Source organism: Sitodiplosis mosellana, unplaced genomic scaffold, assembly GCF_009176505.1.
Source record: "Sitodiplosis mosellana isolate CC-2019 unplaced genomic scaffold, AAFC_SMos_1.0 Smas_scaffold_6226, whole genome shotgun sequence".
Taxonomy (NCBI): domain Eukaryota; kingdom Metazoa; phylum Arthropoda; class Insecta; order Diptera; family Cecidomyiidae; genus Sitodiplosis; species Sitodiplosis mosellana.
Window position 1 is genome coordinate 9,274,608 of NW_022601467.1, and position 20,875 is coordinate 9,295,482.

The 20,875-nt window shown below is 37.1% G+C and overlaps 1 protein-coding gene across 1 annotated transcript; it reads left to right on the top strand.

Moving 5' to 3' along the window:
• Positions 1 to 1,210: 1,210 nt before the first annotated feature.
• Positions 1,211 to 19,878, top strand: LOC129577734 (LON peptidase N-terminal domain and RING finger protein 1). Its single transcript, XM_055465234.1, has 7 exons — positions 1,211 to 6,001; positions 15,749 to 15,867; positions 15,995 to 16,129; positions 16,256 to 16,733; positions 16,863 to 16,987; positions 17,270 to 18,052; positions 18,148 to 19,878. Exons 1-7 carry the CDS (start codon positions 4,828 to 4,830, stop codon positions 18,376 to 18,378), a joined length of 3,045 nt encoding a protein of 1,014 aa, XP_055321209.1. The 5' UTR covers positions 1,211 to 4,827; the 3' UTR covers positions 18,379 to 19,878.
• The last annotated feature ends 997 nt before the right edge of the window (positions 19,879 to 20,875 follow it).

The window sequence follows — 20,875 nt, forward strand, 5'->3', positions numbered from 1 at the left end:
ACAACAAGAAATAGTGAAGAAGAAAATTCAAAGCCACAAAAATTGCATCAAATATCGTTCGAATTTCGTGAATTTCGAACGGTTGCCAGTTGAGATGGTCAGAGTCCAGATAATGTTAGTAAACAAAGCGGTTAGGAATTATTGGCTTAAGCTTGCTACGCCTATTAAATGTGATGTGATCTAAAACCGAGTCGGAAAGGCGCGCAAATACAATGAACGGCCACTGAAACCCTACATATTCTCTTTGCCATAGCCAATATACGGGAGTAAAGCGTACAGCAGAAACAGAAAAAAATATATATACAAACAACCGAAATAAAGACGGAATGAAAGAAAGAAAAAATGAAAACAAAAAAAAACAGTGGAACAACGTGAATCGAAAACGTATGTAGAGCACGAAAAGTGAGATACAACACAGTTGAACTTGCATCACAAACAAGCGTAAGTGCAGATAAATGCCATGTGAACATCGAGCTGTTGCGTTCGTTCATATTTCAATATGATTATCGAGTACAATTGCTTTAGCGTCGATTAATACATGCAAAAATGAGTGGTTTGCTAATGTTTCGTTTTGCGTAAACAGTTTTGTGTCATTTCATCGTCGTTGTGATCGTCGTCGGCATAAATTGTATCGAAAGAGAGCAAAGGAGCGAGCGCTCTCGAATACACCAACTCGTGCTTGTCAAACCACATGGGCGCTGTACTATCGGAGCAATGTAACATGAGTCGCTTGTAAGTTCTCCTCGGTTCAATGTTTGTTTCATGGCAAACGAAACTGAATGTCGAAACGCGACAGCAACGTATCTGTTGTGTGTGTGTGTTTTTTTCTCTTTTCTATTCAATATTTGTGCTCAATTCAATGTGGTTTATGTTTCGTCGCGCGTTGCGCGTTCGTGTCACTTTATCTTTCTCTCTCACACTGTGTGCTTGGTGCTCTCTGTGGCTTTCTGTTCGTCTGGCGCTATTGCCTTATGCAATTTGGTGCTCTCTCTCTCTATCTCTGTTGTACAGCAGCATGTTTCCAACGAAACTTGGGCATGCGGCATGTGTATTTTCTGTGTTGACTGAGAGAGTAAGCGAGCGGCCGATAGTCAATGGGAACGAGCAGCGCTTCGGTGTGTGCGTTGTGTTTTGTATTGGTGAGAAACGTTGCATCGCTTTACACTTAATCGTGTAGCACACATTATGGACTCGCTAGCGTATGTAGTCATACGAGGTTGAGCGTAACGTGCGCTCAGACCAACAAACTGATTCACTTAAACATTCATTTCGCTTGTAGACTGCGAACACGAATGAACACAAAATTCATTTGAAACCCCACAAAAAGTTTATTTTTCGAATAAGTTTTTCATTTTCGTACCATTCGGCGTCTAAACAATTCAAATTGGCTTTTTTCTGTTTAAGATTTAATTTATAAACAGAAAAGTTTGTTTTTACTTCGTGTCATTGTTGTTTGGTTGCCTTGTTTTTGTTCCACAATCAGATTGTGTGTTTCATTCGGCATTTTTGTTTGCTTTTGAAGTGGTCGGCCTGTGTACACCTTTTGTGCGAAAACAAAAAAAAAGGAAATTGTGTGGACATGTGTGTATGAAGCCAGTACCATACAATCTGAGTGTATAAATATTCCATAATTATTGTTAAACGAAAGTGTCATCGTTCGACTTGCAAACGAACGATTCCGAGCCAGACGCTTCGACGATTGCGTGTGAAATTCCCCCCGCGCGCGCCAACGTTTAGAACATTTTTTTAACGTAACAAAGCCATTCAATTGAAGGCAAAGTGTGTATACTTTTCTTTTTCTGTTTTGGGACAGAGAAATAAAGCCGAAGTTTTATTTCCGAACCTTATGGAAAATCGAGAGTGAACTGTGTACTGTGATGACTTCACCCGATGATTAGAACGACGATTGAAACGAAAGAAAAGGAGAGTGAACAGCAGAAATAAAGAAAAAGAATGAACACACGGTGCTGCCTGTGTGAATTTCGTTAGATTTTGTAAATATTACGTGTGACTAAGCCATACGTTACATAAGCATGTTATGTATTTATATCTAGAATGAACGATAGAAGCAAAGTGTACAGCCATGTGGTTCATGTTTTAATTCCATTCTAGTTGGTTGGAAACCGTGTATTGTAACAAAACGCCGCCGATGGAAACGAATCAATGAAATCACAGAAATTAAGTGCGAAACGACAACGACTTTTTCACCAACAGATAAAAAGAACTGACGGCAGCGGTGACAGAGTGAATCGTACATTCATGCAAGAGAAACACACGACAGAAGAAAAAAAACAGTATGCGAGAGAGAGAGAATAGCAGCAGCAAACATCAACTTGTGAATAAAACAAGCAAGAGAATTTAAAAAAAAGTCGGCTTTCGCTCTCAAAAGCAGAGAAAAAAACTCAGAAATATTGTTGTGTGTCGCATCGTACCCGCCGTACACACAGTTCTATACTCGGTGTACACTCTCATGAAACAAATCAAGAACAGTGCTTACGTGATACGGAGCTTAAACGAAGACGAATGAGAAAATATCGCGACATTTATGTAATATAATAATTTTTTTTTCTCGATTCGATTCGGTTTTCGAGCAAAGAAAATAAAAAGAAGAAGAAGAAGAAGTGAGAAAAAGAGCGTCACACACATACACACAACGCACAAAATAAAATAAAGAAACGAAAAAGAAGAAGAAAAAACGACAATAAAGAGACGGCAACGCGATACGCAACGCAATCACGTAATGAATGATTGAACAACAGTTCGTTCAGTTTTCCTGTGAACATTGAAAATGCACTTAAACGAGCAGTGAGTAACTTGGCGTCAGAATCAATTGTAAACAAATGAGAAGATTCTCAAAGCCTCGACTGTACAAGGAACATCGTCGGGCCTTAGCATTTTATTTCAACCGCGAATTCGATCCGAAACCTTCAAAACCACGCTTGGACGCGTAATCTTTTGAGAGGTAGAGCGAAATCAAACGAGCGAACACAGTGAATAGACTTCTCATGAAAATAATATCGGTATTTTTCAAAGAACCGAAAAAGAGGCGTTTTTGCCAGACATTGTGTAAATAATATTTGACAACGGCTACGGTGAATTCTAATCAGTGCAACGCCGAAATTCGGAGCAAGAACGGTTTTTTTTTCTTTCTAACTAAAAATCCATGTGAACGATTATATAAAACAAAACATTACTACATCGAAAAAAAAAATAGTCCGAAATTCAGAAGCTTAAAGTGTTAATATAGTTGGGCACCGTTTTAGCGTTGGTCACCAACACAAGCCGACACATACACAACAACAAAAAGCAGAAGAAGAAGAGAAAAAAAAACCGAAACATATACAACGAAGAAGCCATGTGTGTTATATGAATACTTGTAATTGAATGTATAAATCCGTGGAATAAACCGAACCGTATACTGTGTTTATGTAACGAATTTGGAACAAGCAACTTGTTGTATTGAGAACAACGACAGTTACAGTAACATCCAAACAGTGAAAAGACTAAATCCAAATTTGTATCGTACGACGACCAAAAACTATAGAAAAAGAAGAAGAAAAAAAGTTCTGACTTTTTGGAAGTTATAAACCATGTGTTATTTTTGTTGATTTATTCTGTTGGGGTATTCTTGGTGTGCATTGAATCGTTTGGAATCACATACGTGTGTGCCGAGTGAATGAGACAGAGCACATCGCACCTGCGATAGCAGTTCTTGTTTACAACGTTATTTTTTCTGTTGTTTTTCTATCTTCAAACGTTGACTCAGTGTGACGAAATATAAAATAAATGGCGAACAAATCGGCTGATTGAACCGTGTTTTTTTTCTGTGTCGGTTGCTGTTCTGAGTCGAGAAAAACAACAACGACGGAGAAGAAAGGAAAAAAAAATCTGAAAATTCTATATAGTGTTGCTTTTGCCATGAGAATCAGTTGTGGTGGTGTTAGTGCTTGTGTGGACGCGCGATTTTGAATTTTCTCGCTCTCTTGTAGTTGGGCACAGCCAACGTGAATGGTTACACAATCATCTGATATTTATGTAATGTTTAAGCGGGTTTAGTGTTGAACAGAGAGAAAGAGAGAAAGAATATATAGTAGTGTTGCTGAAGCCAAGTGATGATGATGATGAAACCGCATTGAATTTAAATTTTAAACTCGACTAACTGTGTGTTCTCGTCGTAACTTTTCCAGTTCTATATTATGATTGAGTGCAAGTCTCTTTTATACATGCTACGGACCTTAAACTCATGAACTCGCCGAAGATGTTTTATTCAGATGTTTGAATATCTGCAGAACGTAAACTGATTCCCGTTCAAGGTGGTGTTATTTTTTTTGCGTGCGTGTGTGTTACAGTGTTTGTATTTTGTTTGAATCACGACGACAACGGGTTTTTTTCTTCTCGCTAAATCAAATGTATGATCAAACAAATAAACGAAATAATAAAAGAAGACGGAAGAAAAGGAACTAAATAACAAAAAGAACTACTGTATACTCACTCGTATATATACAAAAAAACGTAGACAACGTAAACAAATTTGTGGATCAATTTGATCGAGAAAAAAATGAAATTTGCGTCATCTTTTGTTTATTTTTGCAATGCTCAATTGGGGTAGAATTAAAAGAGGACGAGAGATAGATCATTCCACACATATCGAATGAAGGTTTTGGTGCGACGCAATTTCTTCAAAAATAAAAGACGGAATTCATCGAACTGACACAATTTTGGTGTGTGTACGTTAAATAAAGATAGAAAGAGAAGCGAGTGAGCGAGTGAGAACAATCGAGTTGTCCATAGACGAATTTTGTGGCGTGATTTGAAACAAACTAAAATATGGCCAATAACATTCATGAATTGGCCCAAGAAGCATTCGATAGCGGAAACTATCAACTAGCATTGGAACTGTTTGGGCACATTCTTCATTTCTCCGATAAATATGCGGCATCAGCAAAATCGTTGATCTCAATTGATACGTACATCGGGTATGGTGATTCGTTAGCACGTTGCGGTCACATTCGCGAAAGTTTTAATGTGTTTGCATTCATCTGTAGTAAGCTCGGTTATTCGGTGCCAGTTCATAAGTTGAAGCACTTGACAATCGGCCTTTTGGAGAGTGTTACCTCATCATCGGTATCGCCCGAAGCGCGTCAGCGCCAATTATCCGAAACGCAGCTGCCACAAAAACATCTGCTGCATAAGCAATATCAACAGCAGCAACAGCAACAGCAACAGCAACAGCAGCAACCGTTACCATTAGCTCCCCTTACGCAAAGTGATTCTAGTGAATGTGCCAAATTTGTATTACATGAGTGCTCGCAACAAAGAACGAAATACATAAGTCCGTATGCGAGCAACAACAAAAACCACAGGGACATTGGAATGAAACCAATCGAAAATGAAACCAATATGAATCGAACTCAATTTGTGTACGATCATGAATCGGCTCAGGAATATGACAAATGCGATTGCAAAAAGTCGCATGCAATGGGCCCAATGTGCTCCACTGATCCAACAATGGCCAATATTGTGAAACTGGATGGTGGCAAAGAGGCCAAACGACGAATTAATAGTGGTAGTGCTGTTGGTAGTGGCGGCGGCGGTGGTGGTAGTGGTGGTGAAATGAATAACGGAAATGGCTACTGCAATTCCGAGTGTTCGATGTTTTTAGACAATAGATGTAATAGTAAAACAGTTAGCAATGTACACGAAACGGATCCTTTATTATGTCCAATGTGTGCACATGTGTTAGTCTACCCGGTAACAATGAACTGTGGACACACCTTTTGCCGCGACTGTGTTCACAACGAAACACAATGTCAAGTCTGCGATAAACGGTTTCTCGTGTACGGCGATGCTTTGAAACAAGATGTACTAATTACCCGTTTGGTGGAAAAGTGGTGGATGCCGCAAATACAAGCCGAAACGGTAAATGAAACAACACAAACGTTGCTCCGACAAAATGCACTGGACGAGGCGCTGAAATCATGCAATGACGCTCTTGAGAAATGTAAGTACGATCGTAATTCGACAAGCAAAACGTAAAATAAAAAAAAAAATAATAAAAACATTTGTTCACCAAACAACCAATCAAGCCATGCTACATATTTATGTAAATATAAATGTGAAACTGTTGTATTTTGGGGGGCCACAAGAGAGAAAATGAAACCACAAACAACCGGAAATCGGTTCCGTTGGTCTCTCGCAAAACCTCAAACTCAATTAACACCGTGGATCTTTTTATAGAAATATGATCATGGAGGTGGGCTTTGTTTGTGTACAATAACACAATTGTCATGCAACCAAAATAGACATGTAAATTGGCCTAGGTTCCAAGTTCATACTCGTTTGACTGTCCCCATTCCGGGCTGCAACAGCACCGTTTTTTTTCCTTCTCCGTCAAAACCATATTCTGCTGGGCTGACAATTTTATTTTTATCTTTGCTTTTATTTACATGCCAAGAAACTAACTGGCCAAAACGGTAAATTTTTAGGGCCTCACATTTATGTTTGAAATTTCCAATTGCATAACACAACTGAATATGCATCGAAAAGAAAAGAAAAACAGTTCATGCCCAATTAGTTTGTAGTTAATGTGCAGTAGCAGGACTAAATTTGGAATCTTACAACAATGACATTTTACTAATCGTATGCTAATATTTGCATTGTCAAAACTGATTTGCCATGTGGAATGGTTCGCATAGAAAATAATGCACTGAACTGGCAATCCAATTGCATAAGTGCACGACACAGAAGGGAAAAAAAATTAAAATGAAATGTGAATTGCACACGTGAATAAAATAGTAAGGAGAAGAAGACAGGCGAGAGGCGCGAAGGTGACTGGAGCGTGGGGAGGTCAACAAAGGGAATTGTGAATTATTATTTTTGGGCCACACAAAATGCATACAGTTATACCGTCCAAACGGGAAAAGTCCATGGAAAAATTAAATTTCTGTCCGAAATTGGCTCATTTAAATGCCACTTAATACTTCCTTCAATGATGCATTTTCAAATGATATTTGCACGTAATTATTATGCAGTACATACAAATGGGTCGAAGTTGAAAGTGGACACAAATGAATGCCAATGATGAACAACAGCAAAACACACAACCACTCGATAACTGGCGCAAATTTTGCATATTCATCCCGCGCGCGAAACACTCGGGCCACATGTAACAAGCCATTATGAAAAACAAATATTTTCATAAAACACACACACACACACACGCTCAAACCATTTTCACTTGACATAATTGAATCGGTAAATTGAAATACACTTAAAAATAAGCAACAATGAGAAATATAATAATAATATCACGCTTTGATATCAGTTTGTGCAATCTAAGCGCATAATGTGTGTATGTGTATGTATTCAAATCTAATTAACATCGAGTATTTCATTGTTCCAAAAATTATAAACGATTTAGTTGTGGGCAATTATATAATAAAAAAAAATATTTCTGTCTATCGTGGTGTCGACTCTCGGGTTGCGTTATTTTGTCTTTCGGCACATAACTCATGCACAAATACAATAACAACGGCGGCAATAGGCAACGCGGCAACGGTAACGGCAGCAGCACAGCAGACGAAAGAAGCAAAAAAAAATAATCACAATAATGTAAATATCTGATCTCGTCATCACTTAGAGGTATATGGTATGAACGGTATACATATAGTTGTCGATCGGCTTGTGGCACTTCAATGAGAAAAAAATGGTGTATTACACAATTTGCCTGAATCTCATTGTATAATATTGATCATTTAATTCGTATGTATTGCAAAAAAGACGAAAAACAAAATTGTGCCGAAATCGAATCAAATGCAAGTTCATTGTGTGTTGATTTGCGGTGTTGGTACCACAACTTCAAAATGTTTGACTTGATTTTACGTGACTTTGCTTTCATCATCATTTTATATACATTTTTTGTGTGTATTTGACTTATTTGATGGTCTTTTTGTGTGTGTGCGCGCGCGATTGCGCTCGCATTCGCCTTCATTGCGTTGCGCTGGCTGTGCTCAACATTATTTTCCTCCTTTTTCGATTCGCACATCACTTGAAGATTGGGTGCCATAGCTGTATGTAAAATGACACATTGCATAATTATTATTTTTTGCTGTGGCGTGTTTTTTTCCTTTTCTTTCTCAAAAGTCAACGTAATGATGGACACGATCTGCGTTGGCCTACCGTTCTGTGTTGGACGTTTGATCGATAGTTTCTCTATCTCCCCTTAATAAATTATGTTTTCGATACGTTTTTTTCTATTTCATTTCTAAAGTAGTTCGCAATCGGCGCAATGTGCTAATGACAATTCGACGTAGAATTAAAATCACAGCATGTGTATACATCTTAATGACTTTATTTTTAATTTTAAATTATTTTTTCTTCTATGACGTTGATTGTTGTTTCGTACCGATTTTTTTCTTATCTTTTCTTCTTTTGTGCATACCATTTGTGCCAGGCAGAGATTAATATACACAAACCAATGCAACAACACATGCACACACGTGTGTATGCACATCAATATATCTTTTATAACTGATTCAGTAAAATGTCTTTTATCATGCTCTATCTCATTTTTAGTTCAGGTTTTAATGCATTTTAACTGCATTAGTATATGAGGCAGAAGTACGATTCAATCGAATGTTAATGGTTAAAAGGTGTGCAATCGAAACAGTCGTAAACAATTGTTTATTCGATGCTCTTATGCCTACAAAACATAAACTGAGTCGCCTCCAAAGCAGCAAAAGTTCAAAGGAAATACAGATTCTACAACAAAATAAAATGCATACACAAACACACGTGGTCGCATACTCACATACACACTCACCAGCTCACGAAACACAACGTGTGTTCAGAGTTGTTGGTAAAATTAATTTCATGCCGCTTTCGTCATTTGAAAATAATAAAAAAAAACAAATTCAGCGAGAAGTGTGCAAGGGCTTTGCTGCAATGTATCATTCCTTCGTAGATTATACGTACACCTAGGGGAATTTATCATTCAAAAATTCATAAATTCCGGTGTGTTTTGAGCTATATTCAGAATATCCACTCATATTCACAGATATTCAGTCTTTCTTATTTGACAGTTCAGGTGTTCTCATCAGCCGCCATCTTGAAATTTTTATTCAAAATATTCACAAAATTCACAACATTCACATATAATCGAAATTTTGACGATGATTCAATGAGAAAAATATCCACAATATTCACAAATATTCACATTTCTCAAGCCTTGAATGAAACCCCTAGACGTACACAAAAAGAACATTTATTTCGTTTTTTTTTATTTCTTTTTACGACAGTAAGTGTTTCGACATGAACGCTATAAATCAAACATTGCACAGTGCCGCAGTCGATGTCGTAGTTGCGGTCGTCATCGTCATTGCTGTTCATGTTCTTTTTGTACACAGAATTCTAACTGTATTCGCGAAGCGGTGAAACGCAACGCGTTTTTTTTTTATTTATTTCGTATATTGCTCAAATCATTCGTTCGTAACTCTTTTGCAATTTTAGTTTCGATACTACTAAGTATGTTAATGCATTTTGGAAAAGGGATTTTCTCTCTCGCTTGCTCGCACACACTTCTCCGTCTCTGCAACTTTTATTTTCGATTTGTTTTTTAATTCTCTCTCTTCAGTTTGTAGTTTATTGCAAACATATGAGGTTTTAGTTGTATGTCCGCATTTTCCGTATGCTATACTGTGCGCGTATGATTTTATTCTTCGACTTGCCTAGTGCCTCATGCCTTCTGTTGGTTGGCTGGCGTAATTGCGGCTCAATCTTTTGCAACAATTTTATGCAAATCTGTTGTCATTACTGTGTACGACTCTTTTTTTTCTCTCACAAAAAATAGTTATTGTTTTATGCCACTTATTGATCTTTATGCCATTTTAAATGCACCGCATACATACACACAGCGGGATAAATTGCATTCAGGCACGATCAACAGCCGAAAACAAAACAAAAACTAGCACTGGATCGGTATTGATTGCATGTTTTTGTTCCCACATGTACATTAATACAACAGAGAAAAAAAAACAACAGTTTCAGTTAGGCCACTAATCAGAAAAAAAAAGTTAGCGGCTATTGCAATTGATCTAGAATTTTAACGATTGGCCGCCGTTAGAATAATTATCAGATATGCCGACATGCCATTTCCTCCATTTGTGCATTTGTTTTTCATTCTCTTTCTCTGTCTCTTTTTCGCTACTTTTAGACAGTCGATATTGACTCAATGACACACATTCACCACGTCATGGCTAAAATTATCAATGAAGTCACAAAATTGTGCTTCTCTTTGAGTTTTCCGCATAAATGTTCCGATTTATTAACCAGCACATTTAATGTTGTCAAGGCTTTTTCAAGCCTTGATTTTTCTTCCTAAATTCAAATGACAGAGAGAAAAAAAAACGTTCATTTTTTACGCCTCTTTTCATTCAACATCATATATCAAGCACGGCCAATCTTTCAATATAAAGCCATTCACTGTCACGCACATACATTCATGTACAATGCACGTAATGTCGCCTGTCCACCTCAAATATATGTCTAAATCTATATATATGCTATACAACGAATAACGAATTAAGCTGGTTGTGTGTTGGTCGCTCATTCGCCTCACGAAATAATTTAATTTAAATAACGAAACGATTGAATAATTACCCGATTTGGGGGGGTGATGAAATGATATTAAACGATGACAAAAAAAACACGCATATATCGAGACTTCAAAGCAAACCAAAATATAGACGTGTTGACATTTTATACTTGGATTTAATTTTCAAATTGGCAAATGCTGATATCAACATCTCAGATACAATGTATCACAATTTAACTTTGAATAATCGAAACAAATCAAGAATTAAGAGAAGTCTCCCAAAATTTTTTCATTTGAAAATTAAATGAATTGCTGTAGACGGGAAATAAAGCGGAAAATAATTTCATTGTCGATTGGTATTCGGACGTATTTTTCATTGGATTGGCTCAAATCAAAGTTTTGCATCTTCAAATATTACGAGCAAACAACGGCATACGACGGCCTGATCTTGGGGCTTCGATCATTTTCGAATGAAATAAAACAAAGCACGAGAGACAAAAAGAAAAAAGACAAAGAGCAACTCTAAATGCTTACAACATGATCTTTCTTTGGTATTACGAAAAAAAATTCGAGGCAGCCGTGTGTTAACAGCCAACTGTGGCTAAATTAACGGTAGCATATTTGATTTAGTTGCTGTTGATGTATTTTTGCGAATTTCACGTAAGTTTAAACTGCTACGGCTGTTGTTTCGTCGTTGCTTTTGCTGCTGCTGCTGTGATCGCTCCAAAGGCGCGCCGCTAACACACAAATATCATGACTAAATGTTTCTGCTGAAATAAAAAAAAAGAGTGAGATTGCTGGTTTGGTGTACCATTGCGAGCCCGTCTTTCGGATTCATTGCAACTAGCACTGTGAAACCATTTGGATTGCTCTATTCCGTAAACCCGATTATAACGCAATAATATAGTACACAACATGAGCATAATGAACAGTCTTGAATTTTAAATGAGCATGCTCTCTATCCCACTCTCTCACATTCACACAGAGCCGGTCGCTTTTCTTTTCGGTGCATTAGTCAGAATTTCAATGTTTACATTTTGGCTTATAAATGGTTTCAAAATTGAAATATATGATACAAGGGAAAAAAAATTATCGAAAAAAACAACAGAAAAACATAAGTAGAAACAAAAAAATCGAAATGATTAATTTGAAAAGTCGTTCTGTTGAAATTTCGCTTTTGGAATCGATCGAAAAATCCGTTGCAAAACAGAGTTTTTGGTAAAGAGCACAGTGTACAAATTGAAACGAAACAAAAAATCAAACAGACATTGTATGAGTGAGTGTGAATAATGTATGGAAACTGCTGAAAAGCCCAAATTCTACTTTGGCAAAAGAGAAAAAGGTGCACACGCGTTGGCCAAATAAAAATTGGCTTGCGATATGATTGAATGCAATGTATTCACGTGGTTCACCAAAGCAATGCACGTATTTTAAGAATTATTTATGGATAAATCACATTGCAGCTCGGCAAACCATTGACGAACGAAAACAAGAGAGAGAAAGAGAAAAAAAATGTGCTGAGAGACAGAGATCATTTCATAATTGTATTTCGTGATTTTTGTAAGCATACATATATCTTTGCTTTTTCGTTTATTCGTTCGGTCGATATGTTTTCTTTCTATATGAGATAACGGTGGCTGAGACTGATTCAATCTTTTGTGTGTGTCTTTTGTTATGAAACCGAAAATCGGTTAACGAATTCGAGAACTAGATGGAAGGGATTCAATTAAGTAATAGTTGATGGTTGCGCGCATATCACATATGCTCAATTTCAGTTTTGTTTCTCTCTCCGCACACATTTCGAGTATATCTTGAGTCATGCGGTTAAACACCAACACGCGACTAAAAGCCAAGTATCTAGCGCCTATCTATAAATATCCATTTCGATTCTCCATGAAGTCAGTAACCCGTGTCAAATACACACAACGCAATAAAATATCGAGATTTCCCGAGATTGAGAGAACGCCTTAAGAATATGGCACATTTAATTGCGATGGAACTACAAATTGAGAGTCAAGAGAGGCAAAGATGCTTGATAACATTGTGTGTGTGTGTGTGTGTGTGTGTGTGTGCGAATCCAATTTGCATAAGAATCGCTTGCAGCCAAAATAGGCTTCGTCTCATATCTGGTGAGTGATTGCTTTCACCCGACATCCATTGTTTTTGTAACGCCTTCAATTTCTTTTTCTTCGTTTTTTTTTCTGCCTATCTCTTTTCGCTTCGTATTTCATTGAAACGCTTATCTCGTAAATCGTCATTTATATATGCCACTTTGGCACTTATTCCATCACATAAGATGCACCACTTAAGTGACTACAAAATAGTATATAAATCTAAAGTATTTTTGTTTTGCTGTTGTTGTCGTTGCTGCTGCTGCTGTTGCAAAAAAAATACAAACAATGCGGGAATGAAGCACACAACAAAGAAATTCCATAACATCAATGCGATTTGAGTATGCGTTTAACAATATCTTTCGTTGTCTAATTGCACATTTATACAGAAATGACATTTTAAGCCGCAGATAAACGATTATGTCATGAATATTCAGTCGGTCGCTGTTTCGCTGCTCTCCAAATGCTGCCACCGCCGTCACCGCTGCTGCCGCTGTTGGCTGCATGTCGTGCGCGCGATTGGTGCAATCGTCAAATAAAAATAAAATAAAAAATATATGGTGTAACCTAATGTGATGCAGTTTTAGCAGCAGTGCACATTTGCTGCACCACGGTTTCATATTATTTATGCTGAATTGGTTAATGTTTGATTTGTGCATCATCTAGCATGGTGTGCAGCATATGGGCGCCAAATCATAAATTGATGTTTAAACCGATTCCGATGGTCTTGCATATCGACAATTGCATGTATACTGTATATGTATATGCACAATGAGCATTGCTCAAATTATGCGGAAAAGAGAGAAAGGAAATCGACAGACATATGGCGAGCGCTTCAAAAAAAGGCGAAAAACAGGCGCATACACCGACTAAATGTATGCGTTTACCTTCATGCATGCGATCATCGGCGCAACATTGGCACACTGAATTGTGTGACGGCAAATTCTTTCGTTTTCGTTCCTGATCTCTATTCCGTTTCACTTTCAAACCGAGCCATCAGAGAACGAATGCCAGACAAACGCATCGGCAAAAAAAGGGAATTACGACGGGGCAACATGCTAACGATGCAACAGACAGTTTAATCTAAAAAATCCCCAAATAGATTTTAATTGAAGTAATGCTTTTGTTAAGTATGTTATGGCGAAATAGAGAGATCGAGAGAAAGTGTGCGTGCGTGTGTGCGCGAAAAAAACGAGAAAGCGAAAGAGGTTCGTCTGCGCCAAAATAGCATTCTGTAGCATTCAATTATCATTTTCGGTGTCGGTTGTTATATGCTATTTGATGTTGAAGTTAATGCATTGCCATCAACAAGTGCCTTGCCACTCAAAATTGAAATAGCATTTAGTTCTTTTTTTAATTTTATGTTCTAATAACATTGTCTAATCACGGTACGTAACCGAGAATCATTGAAATATGCCAACAACAACGACAACGGCGATATGGCGACTATGGCTACGGCTACGGCAGTGACGGCAAATAAGCGAACGACATCAATCATCATCGTCAATGATTATTTGACAATGGCATTCGTTGTTGTTGTTGTCGTTGAAAAGCAATTTCTTATTGAAAACAAAACTGCAATGAGTGTCGAGTGCTGTTCACTTTCACTTGATGCCCTTGAATTTTCGCTTCGCTACGTTCCAGATACACGACGAAACCGTTGACTCTCATATCAATTAATAACATTTTATTCGACTTATTTGCTGAAGATTCATCGGAAACTCTCATAATGCCATGTTTCATTGAGCATTTAAATTGGTTTGTTATTGTGCAGTGGAAATTGAGCACGGTTCAATTGATAGCGACATTTTCATGGAAAGAATTGATAAAATAAATTAAAATAGAACGAAGCTGATGAGACAAACATACCGAATATAATCGTAAAACAATAAATATTGCTAAGCTCCAAAAAAACAAACAGCATTTGCTTTTGTGTGATATAGTATTTACTGTAAAAGCCCGCAGGTATGCATGGCAAGATTATATATGTAGTACACTCATCGAGCGACACATCAAAATTACTCGCTGATATGATACTGACATGATTTCATCGTTGCCGTTAGCTATGTTGTTGTTGTTGTTGTCGTCGCGGGTTTATTTTTATTTATGTGTGTCTTTTCTATCACTTCTACTTGTCCCCCTGACTCTATGCAAAAGTAAAAATAAGCTCTGACTCCCTCTTCCTCTTTCTCTGTCTCGCTCACTTCTAATCGCCAATCGTTTCAATGACAATGACAATGACAGCACACTAGTACCTCATTCACTCTCTCTCTCTTGCGCACGGCGACAACAACATATTTTGACAAACGACGATTTTGTTATTACTACCGGGAGAAAGTAAGAAGACATAACATTAAAGCTGAGAATATTCAATGCACCGTGATAAATGGACAACTAATACCGTTGACTCGAATGTTAAAAATAGACGACGACGACGACGACGCGGTTGTTGCTGCTTTTAAAGTCGAATGTCTATTGGACAAACATATGACGACAAACGACGACGACGACGAAGACGATGATGATGATACTGTGTTGTATTGCTGTAAGGTTTCGTTGCCACTTAAATAATACGCATTCATTTCCACAAAAAAACATGGTATATTTTCATGGTATCTGAATTCTCGCGCGTTCGCCCTGTCTTACTCGCTCTCGGTGTGCTCCGCAATACATCAAATACATTTCGCCTGAATTGCGCCTCATTTCGAGTGTTGTTATTATGAAATATCGCGCAATGGCTTCTCCATTTTACGTTATTTTGCACATCGAAATTCCTGCCAAGCATCGATGCATGCACATTTGCACATTGTAAACCATTTCGGTTGACGCGGTGAATAAACTCTTAACCGTGCAATGTCACACAGTCATTAATCAGGGCAATTGTATGTGTGCGTGCGTGTTTTCTTTTGCTTTAAATCATGTTGATCTGATGACTTGCAAGTATTCAAATGTTTTTATTATTTGACGAAAAGAAATTTGAATCGCAAAATGAAATTCTATAGCAAGTACAATCATTTAACACTTATTTTGCTTTGAATATTTTCAGGTCCAAAAAATTACAATGGTCTCTTATTGCGTGCTGAAGTGTTATATCGATTGGGACATTTCCGAAGCTCATTGGCTGATGCTGAGAATGCGATTAAATGTCGACCAACTTCGTACAATGTGAGTATGACGTCACATAAGCAAACAGAGATTGCGCTCACACGAAAATTGGCACTTTTTTTGGCTTCAGGCATAGATTGATTTAAATAACCGAGATAAAACCATAAACTAAAATTATTATTTACAGGCATACCTATATCGGGCATTGACTTTTGCAGCATTAGGCTTAACTGATGAAGCCATCATATCGTACTGTTTGTCGATTCATTTTAATCGGACTTTGACGGCTCTCTCAAAATCAAATCGATTGGAAGTGGCAAAGGTATGTACATATATGTATCGAACAAACCACCCGAACCAACAGTTTTTTTGTTGTTGTTATTTCGTATTTTCTTTTGCTAATTTTTTGCTTGCAATTGCTCTTGTTCCCACCACAATTTCCACACAGTTGCTGCAAAAGTTTCTGATGAATTGCAATTTACCAACGAAATCATCGTCAGTGCATGAATATTTGAATCGATGCCATTTGCGTACGTTAAAGCATTTCCCTCAATTGTACAACGATAAGTGCTTTCAATCAGTGGATGCATTGGAATACGACGATGATTGTCTCGGCGATTTCAATGGTTCGGGCGAGAAGGTGAAGGGCAGCATGCAAACGAAATTCCGTCATTCGGAGCGAGAAAATTACTGTTATCCATATAAAAAGTCGTTAAAAATTTTGAAAGCCTCTAAGCGATTTCGACGAAAGCATTACAACACCGAGAATGGCGAAAAATTGCAGGAAATCGTTTATCTAAATCAATTGGCCAACACAATGTTCACAAATGAATCCCATGTTGTTAGCCCCACTGGCGTATCAAATATGGACAAGCGCATTTCAAAGCTTTTGGATCAAATACAATATGAAATTTTCAAAGCCAAACGTAAGTGAAACGGCCACATACACAGTACATTACACACATTTTCGGCATGAATGAGTAAACATTGTTAGCAATTTTTTTTTTGATCCTATTTTAAAACATATTGTTGTTGTTGTTGTTTCGTTTTAACAGAAGCTCCGACTATGTTGCTCGATGTACAGCCATCGCTAATAGATTTATCCGATTTTGATTGTGTACTGTGCTATCGGACACTGTGGAAGCCGGTGGTAACACCCTGCGGTCATACGTATTGCATGGTAAGTTGGAAATAAAAAACATATCGAATGATTTCAAATGAACCTTGCTGTGTACGTGAGTTGATGATACGTATTCAGGGCTACGATTGATCGTGCACGTAATAATAAAATACGTATATAAATAGCATGGTGTGAACGTGATTTAGAACAGGAACGAACTGCTCCGCATTCACCTTATGTAAACAATTTGAGTGAAATGTGCTCGCTTTTTGTTAGGTTATTCATTCGTATTTTTTTTTCTTCTTTTTTTTTTAACTTTTTGTCCTGTTAATTTTATATCAGGTATGCCTGGATCGATGTTTAGACTATTCGTCGTGCTGTCCATTATGCAAGACATCGTTAGTGGAAGACTATGCCGTTAATCGCAATAATAGCTCAATTCGTAGTAGTACATCACCTTCAGGGACCAATTATAGTTTAGCATCTTATGCGTCTTCGAAAAAGACCGTAACACGTTTTATCGAGTGCGCGATGCAACGGTTCATCCCGTTGACCTATCGCAAGCGTCAATTGCAGGAAATCGAAAGAGAACCATCGGTGCCGGTTTTCATATGCACAACCGCCTATCCAAATGTACCGTGCCCATTGTATGTGTATGAGCCACGGCATCGTCTAATGATCCGGCGTGTCATTGAAAGTGGCCAACGACAGTTTGGCATCGTACAACCGCATGCCAATGGTGGCTATTCCGATTTTGGCACCATTTTAAATATCCAAGACTGTGTGCTGCTCGGCAACGGATGCTCCATTCTCAGCACGATCGGTTACAAACGGTTCCGTGTGATTGAACGCAATGAAAAAGATGGCTACGACACTGCCAAAGTCGAATACATTTGTGACGAAGCAATTAGCGAAGAACGTTTAGACGTTGTCAAATTGATTAACGAGACGATTTACAAAAAGGCCATCGATTGGTACAACAGTTTACCTTCACACATTCACACCGAAATCCATAAAAGTTTCGGTTCAATGCCAAGAAATGAAAAGAATTTGGAATCCATCAGCGATGGTCCATCGTGGGCTTGGTACATCATAGCGCTGTTGCCACTCAATCAAAACCTCAAGGTGAGTCCATATAGTTTGGACTTTTATTCTTCTTCTTTTAGATTTGTGCATAAATAGAATATAATAACCATTTTTTCTTCCATTTTGGCATTCAGGTGGAGATTTTGGCAACGACCGATCTGGAAAAGCGGTTACGAGCTATCGATAAAACATTAGAATTCGTTGCCGCTCAACAGAGACGATCCGTATGCGTTGTATCGTGTGAAGGATTAACCACTTGCCAAACGGTGGATTGTTGTATGCGTGCTACCCCATCATCAAATCAGCTAAATGATGGACTACAATCGAATGCCACGCAAAGCCAAGTTACTGATTTTATATTATAACAAAATGATAAACCAAATCAAGACGTTTATGCACCGACATCGTTCGATCCATCGTATCCGATGCCGAACACACACTTAATCGATATTTCATGGGCACTACACAGTTTAAATGAGCTCCGTTGGTGATTTTCAATTTGGCTGTCGCATCGATCGAAATCGGCCTCGAAAATAATTCCGTAACAATGACGGAAATAACACGTCATCAACAACAACAAAAAAACTCTTTCGATCGAAATAAGAAATTTCCTTAGCGCACGGAGAACGGACAATCATTGAACCAATTTCAACATAATTCACACTTTTTTCGCACACAATAATACCAACATCACGAATATAAACAATTTCGAAATTTAAAATTTAAAACTGATATCACATTCGATAAGCATTAAATCAATCAAAAAAAAACAAACTATATTATATATTCAGATCGCAACAATTAATCCTTTTATAAGTGATGCATTTCTTATACATGTGAAAAACAGAATAATATGTAAATTTTGTGTTTGATGTGTCTCACATGGGATATTTCCAGAAAAAAAAAAACAAAAATCAATTAAAAAGAAGAAAAACAAACTAGGACACATTGCTCTCCAACATTTGTCACGGTTTCAAAAAGCAGCATGTGAATTTATCAAATGGCCGAAAGTCGAGTGGCTCATCAAATGAACCCTCTCGTGGCTTGCGGTGCAGAAGAAGATTTTTTCGGAAAAGGCAATTAATACTGATGAAACTTAACCTAAGACAATCATTCCAATCCTTAGCCCTTCAGAAGAGAGAAAAAAAACAAGATTTTTTCGTTTGTTCAATTGAAAGCCTTTTCAACCGAAGCATATTACGTAAACCAACTCGGGAAATTCACAAGGCGTCATTATTTCTATTGATTGTGAAAAGCATTATTTTTATATGGAAAAAAAAAATGTCGCTCCGAATATCTTATCGTTTCTGTTGGCCAAGCAAAAAAATGGATTTTTCAATTTCAGGCCAATTTGAAGGGTCTTTATCAAATCGAATGGATTTTTGTTCTCAAGCCATCAGTAACGTGTCGACTGATGAATGAATCAATTTCACAGTTTCTTTATCACCCCACTTAAATCAAATACGGAGTCTAAATATTTGAATCTACCCGTTTTTTTCTTTCTCATTTAAACTAAAATTAAATAAATCCAATGTAGTTGAAAACAACAAATTTCCACTTTTATCTCTCCATCAGTCAAAACACAATTCTTCCGTTCGTCACTTGACTCGAAATTTGAATGTTAACAAAATGAAAAAAAGGAGAAAAAAAAAACGAAAAAATGAAGCAACACACAGAACCAGAATAATAATAAAAACAAAACAGAAAAAAAATGATCATATACACCTCGGAACTATTTAGGACCTATTTAGCTGGTTACATAAAATGTCTCTGTTAAATAAGTGAAATATATACCGTAGACCATTTGTAAGCTGTAGCTAAACTCCTCACACAGTAATTATACAATTTAGCCGATAATGGAAAAAGAGAAAAAAAGAAAACACAAAACGTAGAACGTTACTAGTTTAATTTAATTGTATAATAATTGAATGTGATACAAAATAGCAAGCAAAAGAAAAAAAAAAATACCACAAATTTATTTCAAACATATTTTAAATTTGAAGAGTGCAGGAATTTCCCCATGGCATGAAGTTGACATCAAACGCACGCTCGGCTAAACGTTCATCCAACGTAGGCGGTGTGTGTCTGTGTTTTTCCTCACCTTTCCGTTGGGCATTTCTCACATGCTCTCATTTCAAAATAGAGATGCTTCGTGCGAATGAAAAACATTTTCAAGTCAGTCGAATAAAGTGAAAAATTGATCGTCAACTTCACAATAGGGGGTTCCAATATTTGATTTTGCAAAATGCACTTGCAAAATTAGTCTTCGATGTAATTTTAAGCAACAGAAACAAAACAGAAAAAAAAAACAATTATAAAATATCTTTTTTTACAGATTCTAATTGAAATGGTAGAAAAGTAGATAGTCATGTAGACACACGGTGTACTCATTTGTCATTTTATATCTGTGTATCAAACAAAAGGTATTTGGAATAATATTGGCAAATGCGCGAGTTAACATTGACATCATTTTTTTTTGTTTCTATGTGTTATTGGTTGAAAATGATGAAAATAATCGCTGTTTATGATCTGCATGCTTCTATATCGGATCTCAAAGTACATTATATCAAAAGAAGAGGGAAAAAAAGCTCAACTGTTTCCAATATGGTTGAGCTTGAATTGTTTTTCTTTGTTGTTAATTCATCCATTTTATAAGGAAAGGACAAAAAAAAATAAACAGAAACTTGAACTATTTTTTTGTCAAAGTATTTCGAGAACGGAAAACAAGAAAAAACAAACTAATGAAGAAAAAGAAAAGAAACATTGTTCCAAAATACCTCTAATACAAATGCTTCTTCAAGTTTCCAAGTTTATCTTAATTCGACTCTGATGAATCAATTTATCGGTTGAAGCAAACCAAGT